The 21,691-nt window shown below is 31.2% G+C and overlaps 1 protein-coding gene across 1 annotated transcript; it reads right to left on the bottom strand.

Moving 5' to 3' along the window:
• Window positions 1–2,456: 2,456 nt before the first annotated feature.
• LOC139519545 (glycoprotein 3-alpha-L-fucosyltransferase A-like) lies at window positions 2,457–19,697 on the bottom strand. Its single transcript, XM_071311711.1, has 2 exons — window positions 19,594–19,697; window positions 2,457–3,889 (listed from the first exon to the last, which is right to left on the bottom strand). Exon 2 carries the CDS (start codon window positions 3,881–3,883, stop codon window positions 2,717–2,719), a length of 1,167 nt encoding a protein of 388 aa, XP_071167812.1. The 5' UTR covers window positions 3,884–3,889; window positions 19,594–19,697; the 3' UTR covers window positions 2,457–2,716.
• Between the last annotated feature and the right edge of the window lie 1,994 nt (window positions 19,698–21,691).

Raw genomic sequence — 21,691 nt, 5'->3', positions numbered from 1 at the left:
AAACTCATTCAGAACTGTTTGAAATGGCTAGTTTAACACACATTTTCTGAATCAGATATTTAGTTAGCTTTCAAAATTACTTTTATAAAATGTCGGTATAGAGGACAGGACAAAGCTTAAATAACTTTGTCAGTACAGCTCTAATGATGCGTCTCTCTAGTCTTAAGTTTGTCTGAAATGTAAGTTAATAACACAAGTTCAAATTTAAACCATAAACCGATTAAAAATATTCGTTAAAACCCAAATTATTCATATTCTACAATCATGTCATTTTACATTGTTTTCAATGGAAGTGTTGCAATACTTTTTTAAATGTGTATATGTTACAGGGAATTTGTGAAATCAGTGATTTTGTAAAATCACTGAAATTTCAGGGAATTTGTAAAATCACTGAACTGATTAGTGATTTTATAAAATCCCTGATTTTGACTAGTGATTTTACAAAATCCCTGAAATAATTTAGATCTTTTTTACAGATTCACTGATTAAATTCAGGGAATTTGTAAAATACATAAGTCATTCATTCATTTTTATTAAGAATTTCTGTGAAAAAAGACAACAACATTAACACACAATCAGTTTGAGGTTTATTTAGTCTTTATTTTAATATTAAGTGAGCGGTTTATATGCACAAAACAACTGACATACTGTAGAACAATGGCTTATGCACAAATGTCTTGAAATCAAGAGCAAACATACACACAAAAGTTACTTCAAAGAATTGAGGTAAAATTAAAGTGCAACATATAGAACCAGGGAAAATATGATAAACATTTTGGAATATTTTGTCAACGAGCCACAGAAAGAAGACAAAACAAGCTCTTATCACTACCGTGTTTGAAAGAAAATTACTGTTTATTATAGTTTTTCTGTATAATTACTCTAGAAAATAAAACAAATTATATCAATTTTTTTAAATCAAATATAAAAACTGATCAGAACATTAGGTTGATTGCTGTCATTAGAGAAGAAAAACACATATGTAAGGTATAAGAAATTGAGTGGGTTATGGTATGTGATCTAGTGACAAATATTACATGCTTATCAGATCGAGAGCATCTTATTATATGTTCTTCTTATGAAATACTGGAATTTCTGGTAACAGGAACTATTGTGAGTAGTCTTCGAGAGATTACGGAACACAACTGGTATCCTATGTAAAATACATAACAAATAATTGCGCTCTTGTAACCCTACCAAACATAATTATCCTTCTGCTCTGCCATTTGCACGAGTATAGTTCTACATATTTTAGATTTGACAAATAGTGATGTTGCCATACAACTTGAAATTTTCACGCTGTATACAAGACATAAATGATGCCATCGCCTGACTATATATATTATAAATTTAACAATATGTATGATGATCTATGTTTTATTCTTATAATGCTAAATGCTACACTTTCAGGATTGAGTGTCTATCTAAATGTTTCTGTATCTCCAAAACTGTAAGAGGAGATAGCCGGACAAACCACGATCTCTTTATGCAGTTTGTACCACAAAATCCAGTCCAACTACATGTCATTTTCATAATATTTAAAAAACATCAAAATCATGTGGCCATGCTCACCTCCATTATGTGTATGAACATCCTACAAAATATTAAAGATGTACCCCACAACTGTAGGAGGAGATAGCTGGACAAACTACACTCTCTTTATGCAACTTGTACCCAAAAATGACCAAGTCCAACTACAGTACTGTCATTTTCAGAAAATATCCCTACCATCAAGGTTCGATTTTACATTTTTAAGAAATGCGGTTGTTACTTAATTACTGCTCTCAAAGACAAATGCCATCAGCACCCAAATACAATACAAATGAATTATAAATAATGTCCAACGGAATTAATTTCTGATAACAAAAAAATGTATTTTCCTATGAAGTCGAAGAAGACTCATTTGTGAAATATTTTATGGCGTGAAAGATCATAACTCACTATAGGCTTATATGCAACTGCATATCAGAGGAAGAGACATTGACAGATTTTTAAAAGAACTTCTATACGGAAATTTGTACAATTCTCCTTACTCTCGGGAATTTTGTCGAATTTCGTGACTTTAATGATTCGCCAAAAATTAAAATTTTAAACTTTTACACAGAGTAACAATCTAAATGTTGAATTTGTGTTAAACATTGAATCAAACTTATTTACTTTTTTGTATGCATATTTGTACACTGTATAGAGAACTAAGGTAGTCGTTCGGAGGAATGACTTGACAAACCATGACAGACTTGACCAAATCATTTTACTAAACGCTTCTCAATATGACGACGCTACCATGGTTACTACCCATGATATGGTATGGGCTGTTCTCATTGTTGAAGGCCGAAGGGATGCCTTTAATTGCTTACATCCAGTTCATTTGAACTTTTGTCGATAGTTATCTCCATGGCAATTATACTGTATCTCCTTATTTTTATATCTTCAACCAAAGTAAGAAAAAAATATAAACAAGTCTTTTATTTTTGACTGACATCATACAATTTGAAGTCTAACTTTATCTTCAAGCCACATTGTTTGATCTCTACTTGTTAATTTGGTTTTTCTTTGAGATTTTCTACCATGACGAATTCTAAAATAAATGAAGAAAAACGTCTCCTGTTCTTTTTCTTTCTACTCGTCGAAGAAAATTGATATAGAAACAAATTATGTTTCAGAGAGAACAACTATTGCTCTCTTTCTTATAGTCGTCTATAGTCACTTTAAATTTCTATGACGTACTACGCAATAATTGTCTACTATGACCAATCGATCTTTTTCCATTATTTGGCTTAATACAGGCTCCGTTTCTGAACCAAGCATTGAAATTTCTCCCTGACCACTTTAATTTTCTATTCTTGTACGTATGTAGTAGCTCACATATAGAACAGAATGTTCGCGGTAATCGTTCATCTGGAAAATAATATTTGTCCTTTTCTTTTAGATAAGAAATGTATTCTTTCTCATTTGAGCTTAGTTTCAAAAGATACTGTGCCAGAGCCTTTGGAGACTCAAAATCCTCTGTGTTGACTATCGTTTTTGCAGGAATTACACTTTTTAAATTTGGAGCTGATCTGGCGACATATACCATTTTATTGTGGTCTTGAAAATTATTAAAAACTTTTTCTGTAATATAATCTTTGCATATACTGTTCTCAAAACCAAGGTAAAATTTATAATCATTTGACAAACTCGAATGACATTCGATTGAACTTTTCCTTCTGCAAAAAGTCTTGTTTTTCCCACAATTTCCATAAATATCAACGGTTATGTGTTTCTTTAATTCTTCCACATATGTTCGACGCTGAGATTGAGTATTACAGTTGCTAACAACCCAAGAGACTTGTTTTGTTTTTCTTCGGAATATCTCGGTATAATTTCTTTGCATCTTATTAGAGTTTTCTCTCAATTTTATTGCCCAGCGAAGTGAAAATTCGCTTTCTTCTCTGTAAGAAGCACTCCAATCGAACTTATTGTGCCATTGTTTTGCTAAAGATCCGTCATTCGCAGGACTTTCATTTGTCCAGATTATCCATATTTGATTTTTCGATTTTTCTGGAACATGTTTACTTAAACGTCGATAATGAAAGAACACTGCTTGATAATTATCCAATGGTTTTGTTTTACTATCTGATAAAATACAGTTTGAAAATTCGCACCCACTGAAATTGAAAGTAGGTGGCAGCCATACCGGCCGCCCATGCCATGCGATTTCGATTGGTTTATACCATGCGATTTTGATTGGCGGTTCAATAATTTTCTTTTGAAATGAAGAAGTTGTAGAGTTTCCTTCGTCAGCAAAAAACTGTCCAATAACTAGAATGGTACTCTGGTAGTAAATAATGAGGAATATTGATGCAACAAATAACACAGGAACGACAATCCTCTTCCAGTCCATATATTTCTGAAACAGTCAAAAGCAAAGTTACTCGTTCAATTAGTTCACTTATAAAATTTGCAAAAAATAGTTATAATAACTGAGAATCATACTTGGCACTACTGTACGTGCATGTGTATTTTGGGTTTTGGTAATAATTCGGTCACGGTTATAGACAGGGTACAAATGAAATTCTACAAATTATCCGTAACGTTAAAATAACTACTCCTGATTTGAAGAAAAATTTTACTTTAGTGTGTTTGCCTTTCACTTTAGTGTGATTGCCTTTTCACCTAAGTGTGCTTTCTTTTCAATTTAGTGTGCTAGCCTTTCTTTCACTTTACTTTTCGAGCCTTCCACTCTTCGTCATTAAATGTTTCAAGTCGAAGCTGTTCTAAATATTCAGCGCATACAAAGATCTGTATATATATCTCTATTTCTGGGTAAACCAAAGTACATACTTACTTAAGTGAAAGGCAAACACATTAAAGTGAAAGGCAACACGCTTATTAAGTGAAACGTGAGCACACTAAAGTGAAAGGCAAACACATTAAAGTGAAAGACAAGCACACTAAAGTGAATGACAGGCATACTATAGTGAAATATTTAAAGGATACACGCACTAAAGTGAAAGACAAGCATACTAAAATGAAACGTTAACACACTAAATTGAATGACAAGCACACTATATGTGAAACATTTAAAGGATACACGCACTAAAGTGAAAGACAAGCATACTAAAATGAAACGTTAGCACACTAAATTGAAAGGCAAGCACAATTAAATGAAACGTTAGAACACAAAAGTGAAAAGATATATACTAAAGTGAAAGGCATACACACTAAAGTGAAAGGCAAGCATACTTAAGTGAAAGGCAAACACTCTAACGTGTAAAGTGAAACGTTAGCACATTAAACTAATAAAGTGAAAGGCAAGGCAATCAAATAACGAAGAACCATCATGTTTCCATTAACATATAAATATCTGGCTATTCAAAGTTTTATCTTCGATCATCCATTTGTCGTCGTGTATTGATAAGATCAACTCTTAGATGTCATATACTATAAATAATGGTTATCTAAATATAATTACCAGGTTTTTATATTTGGATCCAGTATAGAATACTTATTTACATCGCACAAATACCACTTAAAGATTTTTCATCGTATAATTAGAAAAGATTACTTTAGTGTTATAATTTTCATTTTTTTTGGTAATAAACAATGTAAACTTACGTGTATAGTATATATCTTGAACTTGATAAGGTTCATTGTGACTCTTCTTTCGTATGTTTAATTTAAGCATGCTCACCTCCCGATAATTCTTTAAAATCAAAAGATTAAAAGGACTTCAAAACACTTAAGTACAGCTGGTTTTATTAGAACGTGTTTAGCTTTTCCTATTATTTGGGTTTTTTTTTATGTTTCATGTGAAGAGTTTAACTACAAAGTTGTGATTTTCAGGATTAGATATTGGCGGCGTTCCTTAACAGGCGGAAACCCGGTTGAAATAGAACAAAAGAATCGAAGCTCTTTGTTAGAGAAGGCGATAAATGCTTACTGTAATGTTTACTATAGTGACAAAAAATTTAACAGTTAAAAGAAACAAGTAAAATGACAATTTTCTTCTTAATTACGAAGTGTTTTGTTTTAAAAACACCATTTGCATAAGTTTTCAATTTATCTAGTACATAGTCAAGCAGAACAATTAGTTATCAAGTCGACGAAATGGGAATCTTTCAAGTTGGATGTAGAAGATGCATAACCTCCGATTTTTTTATTTTTTTTTTACCACGGACGGAAAACATATCAATCTGTTAGTTCAGTAATTTTCGTGTTTGCCCTTCCATTTTGTTACTCAAGAAAAAATTCCAAAAAATGGGTAACAATTGTATCGAAAAGAGAAAATCGAGCCTTTTTATGTTAGGGTGTGTTTGAGTTCAATATTTTGTCTTGATATCGCACAAAGTAGGAATATTTCATACATCGTCTCGCTTCAAATTCTATCATTTTTATATATCAAAGCTTCAGGTTGACTCTATAACATAAAAAAATCACAGTACTAAAAGATGAAATACATGGGTCAAGTGAAATACCTATCTAAAGCCTCGGTCACACCTTTTTTTCTACTAACTGGTATGCGTTTACATTTTTTTCTACTATAGTACAGCCTTTCCTCAAATGTTCTAAAACAAATTATTGTTTCATGCTGACAAGGAAAGGCAATACTAGTAATTAAAACAGTTCTAAGAATATCCCCAATGTCTCATTGATTAAAACAATTATCTTACTTACAGTGTTTGATCGAATTAAACATGGCCCATATATATAAAGCACAGCCATAAATCAATCCTTAATGTTAAATATGGAATATAAAAAATCAAAAGTTAAATCGATCCATACATTTTAGTTTGAAAGACCAATACTATAAGAAAAGTGGTGGATAGTCAAACTTCCTAATGTTTACAGATGTCCCCAGGAACAGGCTTAAAAACTATGATGTAAAATAGTTTTCCCCAAAGCTGTATTCATTTACATGTATAAGCAAATGATAATAATAAAAAACAGATAATAATCCAAAAAATGTTGACAATTAAAAGAGAAAAATAATACCAAAAATTGAAATATATCGAAAATGCAAAACTCAAATAATGGATGTATATTAATGTCATTTTTAACAGCTGTGCAACAAAAATATCTACACATTCTAATGTATAGGAGATTATAATTGTTTGAAGTCTGGAATGCCCATTACACGAATAAAATCTGATTAAAATGCAAATTTATCAGAATTCGAGTGCTCTATGAGCATAACGAATTCAGATATCTATATTATTTTAAAAAGGTTGACCAGAACCATAACAAGTTTAGGTTCTTATAAAGATATTTTAAAAACAAATGAAAATGATAACGGTTATACCTTCTGCAGCACGGTCAATATATGGTCCTGCCCTAGCAATCTCTAACTAAATGTGTAACTCTGGTCTTGCCTTTGCGTTTTTTATACAATGAGGTATAAACTGGCCATAGCTTCAATTAAATTAGTGTAGTGCTCTTTAACTTTGTTCTTTATTTTGCCTTTTAGTTCTTTTCATTCGAGCGTAGCTGGTTAGACTTTTGAAGACAAAACGCGCGTCTGGCGTACAAATCTATGATGAGTGTATGGACACGCAGTAATTTTTTCACCCAGACTATAAATGTAACTTATCACATGTATACATACTTGTAAGTATTGCCTATAACGATAGTCCAACCTTGACCTTTAGTATATCTACAATTAGTTTCAATTTGTCTTTGGAGGCACCTGATCTGTCTTATCGGCAACCCGTGTCACTTACATCTTTTAACTTACTATAAACATAAGAGGTCTTAAACTCTAATACCCCGTTCACACTATATCCGGATAAGATGGCGTTCCGACTATATGGAAATCAAGAAGGAATATTTCACTCCTTAAACTTTTATTTTTATCAGTCCGACAAAACCGAACAACAAACTCCAAACTAAATGTAATGTAATATACAAACCATAACAATATATATATATAAAGCACATACATATTAGCAATTAAATAATTATGCAGATTAACAGATGTCAGATGGAAATAACAATAGATTAAAAGAGTAATAAGTGTCTTTTTAAATTATTGTCTAAATTGTCACAAGAATAAATAATTTAATGAATAGATCAAATGAAAGTTAAGTCCTTTGTCCAAGATTATGACATATAAATTATAATCAGTGTAACACACGTATGCCTAATTTTACGACTAACTCCAAAATAATAAAATAAATGCAAACCATGAACAAGCATTAAAACAATTGAATGAATAAAATGTTGTTTAAAAACCAATGTCATGGCACATTCCAAATTCCCTTTTTAAACAGGGTTCGCCCTCGAAGTAGTTAATGTAATCAGAATATATAATAGTTAATCTGGATATCATCGAATGTGGTTGGGAGACCTTTTTAGAACTTATTCTTGGTATAAATTGCTGAAAATGCACGCCATCCTCTAGAACATGTAGAATAACTGGATATCAATCGCTTATTTTCTCTACTTCGGTCAAAAGATCACAGTTCAACACAACTTATAATAAGGACATCATATTTGAATGGACACTTTTTCACCGCATTGGACACATTTAAATATACCGGACACTTTTTCACAGGAAGATTTTTGGTTCACATTTTCACATTCACAAATAGGTTTCTTGACTGATATCCGAACGTTCGGATTGTTCTACATAATCTAAGGGATAATAATCCAAAGAGTTATTGGAATCTCATTAAAGAATTAAAAGAAGACAATTCGGATGGTCCAGAAAAATCTATTCAAAGTAATGTCTGGTTTTCATATTTTCAATCTTTAAATTTTAACTCTGACAAATTTAAAGACAGATTAGAGGAAATTAGTAAAAAAGTAAAAAATTTAGAAAAAAATTCAACTTTTTGTGAACTAGATTACAAAATAACCCTAAAAGAAATTTTAGATGCTATAAATAAACTAAAGAATAATAAAGCTGCAGGATTGGATGGTATTCCAAATGAGATATTAAAATCTGGGGGAAGTATATTTGCACCTGTTTTGCAGAAACTTTTTAATTTAGTATTCTGCTCTGGAAAATACCCTCACAAATGGGCATTATCTTATTTATGTCCAATTTTTAAAGCAGGGAGTCCTAGTAAACCTGAAAATTACAGAGGCATAGCAATAAATTCATGCATTGGAAAATTATTTAACAGTATTCTTAATAAAAGACTTGACATTCATCTTGATAAAAATAATATAATTCATCCATGTCAGATTGGTTTTTCAAAAAAGAGTAGAACATCTGATCATATGTTTGTTTTAAAAACCATATTAGATAAATATACTAACAAAAAAGGGGGGAAAATCTATGCTTGCTTTGTGGACTTTAAAAAGGCTTTCGACAGGGTCATACACTGTGGTATTAAATATAAATTATTGGAAAATGACATATCTGGAAAATTTTATACTATTTTAAAAGATATGTACAGCAAGAATGAAATGTCTGTGAAAGTGGGCAATGTATTAACACCATCTTTCAGTTCACTAGTTGGGGTAAGACAAGGGGATGTTCTAAGTCCAAACTTATTTAAGCTTTTCATTAACGATCTACCTCCAAAATTTGAGCCAAGTCCAGATGCTGTTGATATCAATGGGCGTAGAATTGATTGTCTTATGTACGCTGATGACATTATTGTATTATCAAACACTAAAAAAGGTCTTCAAAACCGACTTGATATATAGCATACTTATTGTATTGACTGGTGTCGAGATGTAAACTTGTCCAAAACAAAAGTTTTAATTTTTAACAAGCCTGGAAAAATTTTAAAGGAATCATTTTATTTAGATAAAGAGGCTATAGAATGTGTTAATAAATGTAAATATTTAGGGATAGTCTTTACTTCTAGTGGTCTTTTTCAACAAGGGAAAGAAGAGCTATTCAAAAAATCCTTAAAGGCAAAATTTAAATTACAAAAATCCATGTCAGCTTGTAATCCAAGTATTGATACTGCAATTCATTTATATGATCACACAATAAAACCAATTTTATTATATTGTAGTGAAATTTGGGGTTCATTTAAAATTAACTCTGCTGCTTGCAAGAAAAAAGTGATTATCTATTTGAATTAATCTACATAAATGATTATTTGGAAAAATCACATTTCAGATATTTAAAGTATATTCTTGGTGTAAATAAGAAAGCCTCAAATTTAGCAGTGTTATCAGAGGTTGCAAGATTTCCTCTTTATTTTTCTGTCATTATATCTATGGTAAAATATGTACACAGGCTTAACAAGTTGGACACAGGGTTACTTTATGATGCTTATGTTTGTAATAAAATTTTAGATGCAGAAAACATTAATTGTTGGTATTCATCTATGAAATATGTACTTCAATCACTTGATATACAAAATTTAGATACAAAGCTCAATAAATTAATTAAATTTGTAAAATGTAAACTTTGTAATAGTTTCAAAACATTTTGGTTGGTCAAAAGATCTGAAACCTTATCACAAGGTAATAGTAAATTAGAGAATTATTTCAACCTCAAAACTGACTTTGTAAAGGAGGCTTATTTATCAATTAAAGATTTTAGTATAAGAAGAGCTATATGTAAAATGAGAATAAGTGCTCATGATCTTAAAATTGAGAAAGATAGATATAATAAAAAATACATAGAGAGAACTCAACGTCTATGTCATCACTGCTAAATATCACATGGATCAAATTCTATTGAAGATGAGACCCATTTTACAGTAAATTGTCCATTATATGATGAACAGAGGAAATTATTATTTGATAAAGTTATAACTTTTTGTACTAATTTTAAAGAACTACCTAATGATAAGAAATATTTCTGGCTGTTCACAAATGAGCATTTACCAACTCTCATGTGCCTAGGAAATTACATTATTAAAGGTTATAGTATGTATTAGTTTTCTGTTTTGCTTTTTCCAATCATATTGTGTTGTAAAATGATGCCCTTTATGGGTTCTTGATTAGATTAATAAAATTCTTATCTTATACTACGATAAATTAGTAATAGTACGATGAATGAAATATAATAAAATACAACTTACTAGTATGAAATTTTCCTTGATTTAAAGAAATCATGTCCAGACGAGGTTTGAATATCCAAGTCTGGATAGCCTCTGGCACGACCACCGTAAAATCTCTAAGGACAATCTTGGGCTTTTAAGGATGTACTTAGGTGAGGTTAGGTGAAAATTAATAAATTAAGAATTTGAAATTGATACTTTAGGCTGATAAAGTATTCTTTGAGGATAAAAATAAGCTAAAAATATTGATAGGTCATGGACCTCCTTTTCGAGATATTTGAGATTTAAAATATGGCGGTGAAAGGCTGACTCGGACTTTTACCTTATATTTACATTGGTATAATTTTGGTCTCAAAATAAAAGAAAGAAAATCAAGAATCTTCTAAAATTTTGGTAAATGATCTTTCATGAGCTATTATGTCTTATATGAAAAAATAAATTGGTGTTATGGGGCAAAATATTTTACCTTGTATTGTATGGAAAAACACCAGGGAGTCCGAACATTTGACAGGAATTCCAAAACCTCACCTAAGTACATCCTTAAGTTGATTTTGTTTCATTTCTTGAATGACCTCATATCCAGAAACGTATTAAATCTTTGGTGGTATTGTCATAAGAAAATTCCAGTGTTGCTTCACATATTGACAACAATGAGCATACTCGATTCGATTGGTTATGTGTGAGGGAATAAATTTTGATAGATTATAGTAAAACATACAATTCACAATTTAATCAAATATTAAGGTTTATGTACCCTTCTGTAGCAATTTTTGTACGAATTTTTCGAACCTCAATTGTATCAAAACTAAAGATATAATAAATAATAGAGATAGGCCATTTAGTACATGTTCCAAGGGGAAACTTGATGCAAAGCATTATTTTTTACTGTTTCATTGTATTCGATGGAAAAAGAGGACTTTGTGGCAAATAAATCAAGATTTTTATAGAAAATCCTCAATACGAATTTTCAAAGTATTACCTGGTGATCTAAAATAAAACAAGATTTGACCAGTTGGGTCAAGTATTTTGCCACATATGTGTTTATAATCACAAAAAGGAGAGGAGAAAAGAAGAAATTATTTCAAATAAATAACTAGTATATCAAAATTGATGTCTAAATTTTATCTAGTTAAGCCTCGTTGACTATTTAAATATATCTCCGCATTTATTTGATGATAAACAAATTTATTGTAGATTTTGAGGTAATTGAATTCAATCCCATGTTGTGAATGTCTGATGTGTAGTGTTGATTACATTTTTCGATTTTTTCGATTGACAGTGCACCTCAAGTGGCACTTCAGACGGAACAAAATAAAATCAAAGGTAATACTTACGTCAATTGGTACACTCAAAAGGCACCGAGTTTGAACAGATGCTCACAGTGATGACACAGGTCATGCATTACAACAGATGATCGGTGTACTCGATCAATTAAATATTGAGGATGTCACGCCTGAACAGATTAATGATTATGTTCCCTTGTGTTGATTCAAGGCTAAACACAGAAATTTTATAGAAAATCCAAAGCCTTCTCACTTGTACTCTCATATTTGGCAATTCGGTGCTTGATAGATGGAGGATTATTGCATGCAGTGATCGCAACGATTTCCTTAAAACAAGGAAATATTGACCATTTTAAGTACACCTTCTAGGGTGCGCCTGACTAAGTTGATAAACACGAGTTTTTTTTCTACAAAAATCTTGGTTTTATTTGCCACAAATTCCTCTTTTCTATTAAATGCTATGAAACAATTAATTAATAATAATGCTTTGCACTAAGTTTCCCCTTGGTATATGTATAAAATGGCACATATCTATTAATCATTATCTTTGCTGTTTTGATACTATAGCAGTTTGAAAAATCGTTATTCATATGGATACATGGATACAGAAGGGGTCATAAACCTTAACGGTATTTATACTGTATGATATTGGTGAATACCACATCTTCTGCCTTTGGATCGAGAAAAATAAAGCTAGAAGAACAAGGTGATAGTAAACCATGGTTTAATACTGACTGTAAAATAAAGCGTAATGATTTTCAGAAAGCCAGGAATTTTTACTCAAAACTCAAGACAAGTGAAATTAAAGACGCCATGAATAGATAAGCAAAGGAGTACCGAAAAGTTCTGAACAAAACTTTGCAAGCTTATTCTGAGAGATGTTCCAGTGAGTCTTAATCCAGATAAGACACTTAACCATTCTTGAAAACATTACATAAATATTCTAGTAGGCGAATAGAAAATCCAGATACAGACATATATATATATATATATAAACATTTTATGAATATTTCAAAAAATTAAAGGATGGTCAGGTGACTATGTGGGTGATGATGAGGAGTAGGATGACTTTGATATAAATGCTGTTTGCAATAACCAAATTTGTGTAGAGATCTTGAACGGAGTCATAACTGTACTGAAATCCTTCGAATATTTAAAAAATAATAAAACACCGGGCTTGGACAAAATATTGAACGAATATTTGAAATATTCGCCTCCTAGTCTAGTATCTATTTATTGTAAATTGTTCAATATCATTTAGAATACAGGTATAATACTTCTGGTAATTATTAAACAAGTTTTCAAAAACAAGTGATGCCAATTTGATCCTAGCTATAGAGCAATTACTCTCATCAGTTGCCTTGGGAAACTTTTCACGTCCATAATGAGTACTAGACTGAATATTTTTGCAAATGAACTGAATATTATATCCGAGAACCAGACTCGATTAAGTTCTATTTTACCAAACTTCAAATGGGTTGGCTCAATAGTGAAATTGAAAATATTGTGTCATTAAGAAACAAGTACATACCTATGTACTACACAGATCATTCGAGCATTATCAAGTTTGAAGGTTTACCGTCTTATTGTAATACTGAACTATACAAAAAGCTATCCTTATTCATCAAATCTTTCACACTATTTAATGCTTAAGAGCTGACCTATGTTTATTGATTTAAATATGTTAAATTATTCTTATGTCATGTTATTTACATAAATTGCATTACATATTTGACCACATATTACACATTTATATATGCATGTGTGTTTTCTAATAAATCGTAAAAAAAAAATCGTAAATCGTCAACTGACATTCATACATACTGCCCACACTAATTTGTGTCCACACTTGTCAATTATGAAAAAATGTCTTGAAAATATATTACGTACAAAACTAGATGTTTCTAAACGAAAGCAACTTAATAATATAATATGTTAAGCAAAAGCAAAACAATGAAGAAAAGGCAATACTAAAATGAGTACTGAAAGCAAAACCTGTAAAACCCAACTCAATGCTTGCCTCACAATACAGTGATGCAAAGGTCAAAGCAATCTAATCTCTTCGTGGGATGGAATCAAAGTTAAAATCAATCATTACACCTGAATATAAAGTAAGGATTATTAATAATTATAATAATATAAATAATAAATTTATTTTATTAAAGTGTCTCATATTGATTGACAGAGTAAAATACACAATATATACCACCAGTGAAGACATTCAATCTACAGCCATATAATTGACTTATGAGACACAATAAATAGTATACATGTAGGTTAAAATTTAATCTAATTTATCTCATTATAACTATTGTGTCCCCCCCCCAAAAAAAAATGCTAAAAAAAACACAGATTGTACAAAAAATCCTCCTTTTGATTATTTTTTTCTAGTTTAATGACAGAAAAACTACACTGTAAATCTAAGTGTTAACAAATAGAACACTGCTTGAACGCTTTTTTGTAACACTTTTTGAACGTGTAATGGTGTTCCAAATGTTTACACTAGTGTTAATGAATTGAATGTGTGGTGTTCAGTTTTTAATGCCTTTGTGTTTCATTTTTGAACACTTGATGTTAGAGACCTTAACATTAGTGTTCAACGATTTAACGTGTCCGAATGTTCAAAATCTTAATACGTCGACGCGTTCAACAGCCATGTAACACTTTTTGAACGCACTGAACATGTTCAAAACCAGAAATGTTAAGATCCAGAACACCAGATGTTAACATTCAGAACAGTTGACATAGGTGTTCAAAGTGATGGTGTTCAAATGTAGAACATGTTCTATTTTCAAGCGTACATAATGTTCCATAAATACTAAACTTAATTAAACTGTTATAAAAACTATATTGAATCAGGCAAAATATAACAATAAAACATATTTTAACAAGTAATTCTTTATATAATCAAATGAGCATATATGTAAGACATGTAAAAAAAATACACAAGAATACCTTATGATATCACAAGTAACAGTCAGTGAAATCACATACATAATGTTTTTAAATTGACTTCACATCACAAATAAGTATTTACCCCTACACGAAAAGATAGTTGCTACATCATGTGTATCCTAACCGAAAAAGCATGTCAAAGTGATAAGTAGATAGTTTATGATATAGATATTTGTCACAATGAAAGTTTAAAAGTTTGCAAATTCCAAGAGTTCTTGTACGATCACATACAATGAACGCTCCACTTTTCAGTGCATCTTCACTTAAAGCTATCAACTAAGTGGCATTTTATGTGTTGTTATCAACTTCCAAATGTCAAAGTCATCCACAACAAGTAATGTCTATGAGCCTATATATCCTGCAAAATAAAATTTAAAATTAATAGAAGAGAGTTTTTTTTTTATAAAACATCAAATTATGCAATGATTGTTATGCTTTAATTTCGATATATACTACGTCTAGAGTACAAATTGATATTCTATGGCACTGAAATGCAAGTTTTGACATTATAAATTACAAAAGTCGATTTCTTGACCTAAGGTATACAGATATAGAAATGATACACCCACATAAGCTATTAATAAACATATATTGTCATACCTTTTTTTATATCTTTTTTTTCCAACACTTTATAGCATGCAGAAATGACCTTCGTGGGATTATTGGCTACCGGTTCCTAATTCAAACATTTCAATCTAACGATTCCTGCAAATAAAAAAAAAACGAATGCATTTTCTAAGTCAACTGAAATGGTGTTCCAAATGTTTACACTAGTGTTCATCAATTGAATGTGTGGTGTTCAGTTTTTAATGCCTTTGTGTTTCACTTTTGAACACTTGATGTTAGAGTTATTTAACACTTAGTGTTCATCAATTTAATGTGCAGTGTTCAGTTTTTAATGCCTTTGTGTTTCATTTTTGAACACTTGATGTTAGAGTTATTTAACACTTAGTGTTCATCATTTGAATATGTGGTGTTCAGTTTTTAATGCCTTTGTGTTTCATTTTTGAACACTTCATGTTAGAGTTCTAAACACTTAGTGTTCATCAATTGAATGTGTGGTGTTCAGTTTTTAATGCCTTTGTGTTTCATTTTTGAACACTTGATGTTAGAGTTCTTAACACTTAGTGTTCAGCGATCTTCAGCTAATATACGTGGATAACTTGGCAACAATCATCATTTATTCTGTATAACAGACAGACGATCACAGACTGGTTATTCATCAGTTTAGGAAATCATTTGTTATGAACGTTTAATCTAAATCCTGTTCTTTAATTCGTCTTTTATTTTGTTGAATATTTGGATATAACAGTTATGAATATTTGACAAATATATATCTGACATGAGAAAATAACAAGGAAGCCATCGAACTACCTATGGAGATTATCCTAATTTGTTACTCACTTCTTTCATGTTCATGTGGGATAGAAGTCCCTTCTCCAGTTCTCTTCCTTATGTGTATCCATTCTTCGTTAAACCGCCTAAATCACCAGCCGATATCTGTTTCCGGTATTTGGTACCCTGGTATATATTTTTTAACGCGAGGTGTTCAAAATTTTGAGCGATTTGAACACTGATTGAACATGTAATGTTAATAAACTGAACGGATCATGAAATAAGATAAACATCGACATATTTTTATTACGATATTATCATAACAGGCCTAATTGATATGCATTATTTTGTCACTTGTAAGTAAAACTAGTAATAATAATAAAATAAGTTCATAAACTATACATATATCCTGTATATGCCAGCTTGGAAGTTTAATATTTCCCAATTACTAAAATATTAGTAAAAAATTCACAGATCATCATCCTGCGTATACATTCATATATTTTAAAGAATTTCTTTTTGAATTTGCCAATTAGAAGGATAGAAAATCGGACAAACGACTGTCTTCTTTTTTTACATCAGAATTTGAACACTGGTGTTCACTGTGTCTGAACACACATGTTAGTAGTTTTAACACTTTGAACACGTCTCTAAGCATTAACATATGACGTTAAAATATTGAACATTCGGTGTACAAATTTTGAACGCGTCCGGACGCGTCAGGCGTCAGGTATATTTACAGTGTATTCAGGTGGCTATATATTATCAGTCAGATACAGTAGTAATTTAATGAAATATGATGTCAAGGCAGGCTATGTTATTTTTTTTTGGCTTTGACGCCTTACTGTCAATGATCGTGGAATTCAATAAAAAGTCAAAATAAAAATATACCCATATCAGACGGCATATCTGGACTATCACAGCAGCTGAGTATTAAGCCTCAAATGGACATCAGATTATAAATGATAGATTGTGAATAAATCAAAATGTCTGCATTCTGTCATATTGAATACAATCGAAAAGAATATTTTTAAAGAACAAATAGATTTCCCTACTCGGACATACACTGGGACTATATAGCCCAGGACATACGAGTGATTAAAATGACCCAATAAAATGGACAAAGTGAACTCAACTGACCATCGACATTTTTTAAAGTTTCACATACCACAACTAACCTTAATTAGCATATGAAAGTGCACACCTCCTTCTTTTATTAATGAAACACGATTCTATTCTGATAATAAATATTAAATAGATCCAATAAGTATGTTTCAAACTTTTGTAAAAGTTTTTGTACGTACACTTTCGTGGATCAATAACACATTAACTGTAAACTTACCTTTAATTGCTAATTATGAGTTTTTTGTACACGTGATTGGAATGAGATGTACATTTAATGTGATAAATGTTTGTAAAAACTGTATTATTCTTTTATTTATAATTAGATATCGTTTTGTATAAAATAAATTTGAAATTAAATACTTCGTTGACAAATTATGGGACAAGTCGTAATATCAAAATTACTACCTCCATGGGAACAGATGATACAGATTGGCTATTAATACGAACTTGACTTTAACATATCTAATGCTTTTATTGGCAGGTTTCTGAGTCATTACATGAACAAACAAAATAATTGCTATCATGCAAATTTACTCTTAGAAACAGGGTCAGTTCTTCTAGATCTTGTTCAATTGACAAAAAAAGGAGGACCGGTACACATAACCAAGGATTAAGTTATATTTTGTAGACCTACAGTTTGATGTCTGCAATTACACGTATGACTTTCGTGAAGATGTGAAACGATGTCATCATATTATAATTTGGTTTCTCGCGAGTATCATGACCGAGCACTCGAGTATTAAATTTCATATCTTTTGACACCCCTAGTTTCAATGAATATTTTACTATCAAAACAGTAATTTCAAACAGATCAAAGTACATTTTTAATCCTGAATTGGCTGAAAGTATAAAATAGTTGAAAATAAAAAAAATTGAAACTTCACCATTCACATCTTTACTCAGTCGATAACACAGATTGACGAAGGACACACTCACAATAGATCCAAATCATATTGTTTGTGTGTGATGTATGTTTCAAAACATATTGTTTGTGACGTGTCTGTGTGTGATGTATTATTCAGATCAATAGGCGGATCCAGGGGAGGGGGCGGCCCCCTTTCATGGGGAAAATTTGGTTAGTTATAAAGGGAATCACTGAAGCATGACTGGACCAGGCCCCTTTAGGTCAGTCAGTGCCCCCTTATGAAAAGTTCTGAATCCGCCACTGAAATCATATTGTATGTGACGTGTCTGTGTGTGATGTATGGTTCAAATCATATTGTTTGTGATATGTCTGTGTGTGATCTGGGAACAGTATATCTAACAATATATAGGTTCCTGGTGTGGTGTATGTTTCAAATCATATTTTTTGTGACGTGTCTGTGTTTGATGTACGTTTCAAATCAATTTGTTTGTGACGTGTCTGTGTGACGTATCATCGGTTTCAAATCAAATTGTATGTGACGTGTCTGTGTGTGACGTATGTTTCAGATCATAATGTTTGTGATGTGTCCGTGTGTGATCTGGGAACAGTATATCTAACAATATATACTAGTATGTTCCTGGTGTGATGTATGTTTCAAATCAAATTGTATGTGACATGTCTGTCTGTGACGTATGTTTTTTAAAAATCATATTATTTGTGACGTGTCTATGTGTGATGTATGTTTCGTATTGTCTGTGACGCGTTAGAACTTGTGATACGTATAAAGTAAAATCACAAAAATACTGAACTCCGAGGAAAATTCAAAACGGAAAGTCCCTAATCAAATGCAAAACCAACGGATAAAACATATCAAACGAATGGACAACAACTGTCATATTCCTGACTTTTTCAAATGTAGAAAATGGTGGCCCTGATTGAACCTGGTTTTATAGCGTTAAACCTCTCACTTTTAGGACAGTCGCATCAAATTCCGTTATTTTTACAACGATGCGTGAACAAAACAGACATAATCGGTAAAATAGTCAAAGTATGGTTACAGTAGTCATCACTGTGTTACAATCTCAAGACAAACAAACATATATACAGAAAACACAAAAAGCATCTATCAAATTAAAAAAAACACGTTCCTTGTTTCGAGTGTTGGGCGTCAGAAAATGCACTTTGATGATTAAAATTTTCATTTAAACTGTTTAGTGTTCGTCAGTCATCCGGTCTATGGGCGGGGCCTACTTTGGCCTACAATGTTATTCTGTACCAACTGAATGAATACCGATTTATTAACACTTCGTCTTGACATAGAAAAGAAACAGTTCCAGTCTCCTATGGTTTAGTACCTGTTCCATTTGTTTTTACAAATCAGAGCGAGAGACAAAAGTAGACTCCGTTTAAATTCACTTTGAATCATCTGAAACATGTTCATAGAAGTACAGTGATCGATTGCCAATTGTGTCTTCAAAAGTAATGGTTGAAAATGATATCAGAATTGATTGAAATGAGTACGGATACTATGAAAGCTATTGTCAATTTTGCATTATTATCCTTAAAGTAAATGTATTACCTTATCAGTGATTCAGACAGTCTTTGTTAAAAAAAATCCACGTTGCATTTTCCATATTAAAGTTCCGTTTCTATATGTTATACATGAGTGCCGTTACTATAAATAACTCACTTGGGTAGAATACATAAAATCATCCAAACGGAAAAAAATACTGTATTCATACCAGTTTAAATAACCGTTATGATCGGGATAGCTGACATAGCTATTTAACACGATACAGTGCTTTAATAAAAACTGATAGAATTTAATTCTAATTAATATAACCATAACTGTTATAATTATAACTCAATTGAAGAACATTTATTTTTGTTATTTTGGCAAAACGCTTCAAATATTAGAACAGTCCCGCGTATAGTGGTGCTAGGTAGATAACATTTTATCTTTTTGTTGCCTCTATCTTACCTAGCAAGAATTAATTCGAAAAACATAAATCAGATTAAATCAAATTCATAAAGAAGCATTTATATAGTCAAAACTGCTGGACTCCTCCTGTAAAGGAGTAGGTCCGGTAAGAGCCGATTTTGACGTCAAATTTCAGGTTCATCTGATGAAAGATTTTGGACATTTTTTAAAAACTTAAATGTCTACTGTAGTCGAATCAATTAGTACATGTGAAAGATTTTAACTGATTGAGCCACTAAAAACGCTCCAATTCAAGCTTAAATATAAAAAATCTATCAAATATGCCATAATATGCTCTTTTCAGATGGTTTTTGTCAAAAATGAAAGTGGTCGCATCCGTGTTCATTCTCAATCTTTATATATGTTATGTATTATCATCAAATACAACTTACATATAAATATTAAGAATGAACACAAATGCGGCCACTTCCATTTCAAACGGAAACCGTCTAAAAATTAACCAAAATGCAAACAATTTGAGGATTTCAGTAATTTAGCATGACTTAATGATGCTAGTACCCGATATATATGCATTATATTGTCAAAAACAGCCCATATTTATGTAGCAGAAGTATTCTACTTTCCAATTAATAGCTAAAAGTTTACATTTTAACAATTTTGAAAAAAAACTGATATATTTAGGGGCCAAAAAGGGTTCTTACTGGACCTACTCCTTTAAGGGACTTAAGTGAAATATTTTTGATTAAAGCCCTTAACTAATCATTTATTTAAAGAAAAATAAAAACATTTTCTAAATAGAATAACTCAGTCAGGATTCTACTTCGTCAAAATTATCTCCCCATTACGCTAGTTTATTTTCACAATCGTAAAAATGGAAGCCATTGTAGGGATGACGCGCTGCCAATTTTGCTCTTGAAAACCGATAAATTTATCCTCGTAGCACAACTCCGATCCTCATATGTCAGTTTTATTTTAAAAGACAAATATATCTACTAGCTAATGAGAATCAGTTTATAAACTTGTCTGTATTGATTCAACTTAAAACTATTGTCTAATCGGTTGTCAGGTGGAATTTTTGAAAATTCATAAACATTTAAAAAAAATTCCAATTAAATATTTCGTGGAAGGGCAGACTAGATTTTTTTTAGTGGTTGAAGACTATAAACCTTGAGTTATCACACACAAAAAAATATTTTTTTTCGAAGATATCCATTTTCATCATCCAACTTGAAAGACTGTCGTCAAGTACTTTTAGTAAAACATTGCTATTCGCACACACCTACTCTGTTTTTATGATTCATTAGATAGATATCTCACTTGACCCATATATTTCATCTTTTAATACAGTGATTTTTTATGTTATAAAGTTAACCTGTAGGTTTGATACATAAAAATGAAAGAATCTGAAGCGAGATGATGTATCAAATATTCTTGCTTTGTACGTTTTCAAGACAAAATATTCAACTCAAACACGCCCTAACATAAAAGGTGCACTCGATTTTTTCTTTTAGATACAATTGTTACCCATTTTTTAGATTTTTTTCTTGAGTCACATGATGGAAGGGCAGACACGAAAATTACTGAACTAATAGATTGATATGTTCTCCGTTCGTGGTATTTTTTTCAAAAAAATTGGATGTTATGCATTTTCTACATCCAACTTGATAGATACCCAAGTCGTCGACTTGATATCTAATTATTCTGCTTAATTATATAATAGATAAATTGAAACCTT

The sequence above is a fragment of the Mytilus edulis genome, chromosome 4 (assembly GCF_963676685.1).
Source record: "Mytilus edulis chromosome 4, xbMytEdul2.2, whole genome shotgun sequence".
In the NCBI taxonomy this organism is placed as follows: domain Eukaryota; kingdom Metazoa; phylum Mollusca; class Bivalvia; order Mytilida; family Mytilidae; genus Mytilus; species Mytilus edulis.
Note: the sequence above shows the minus strand (reverse complement) of the source record. Positions and strands in the feature narration are given on the sequence as shown.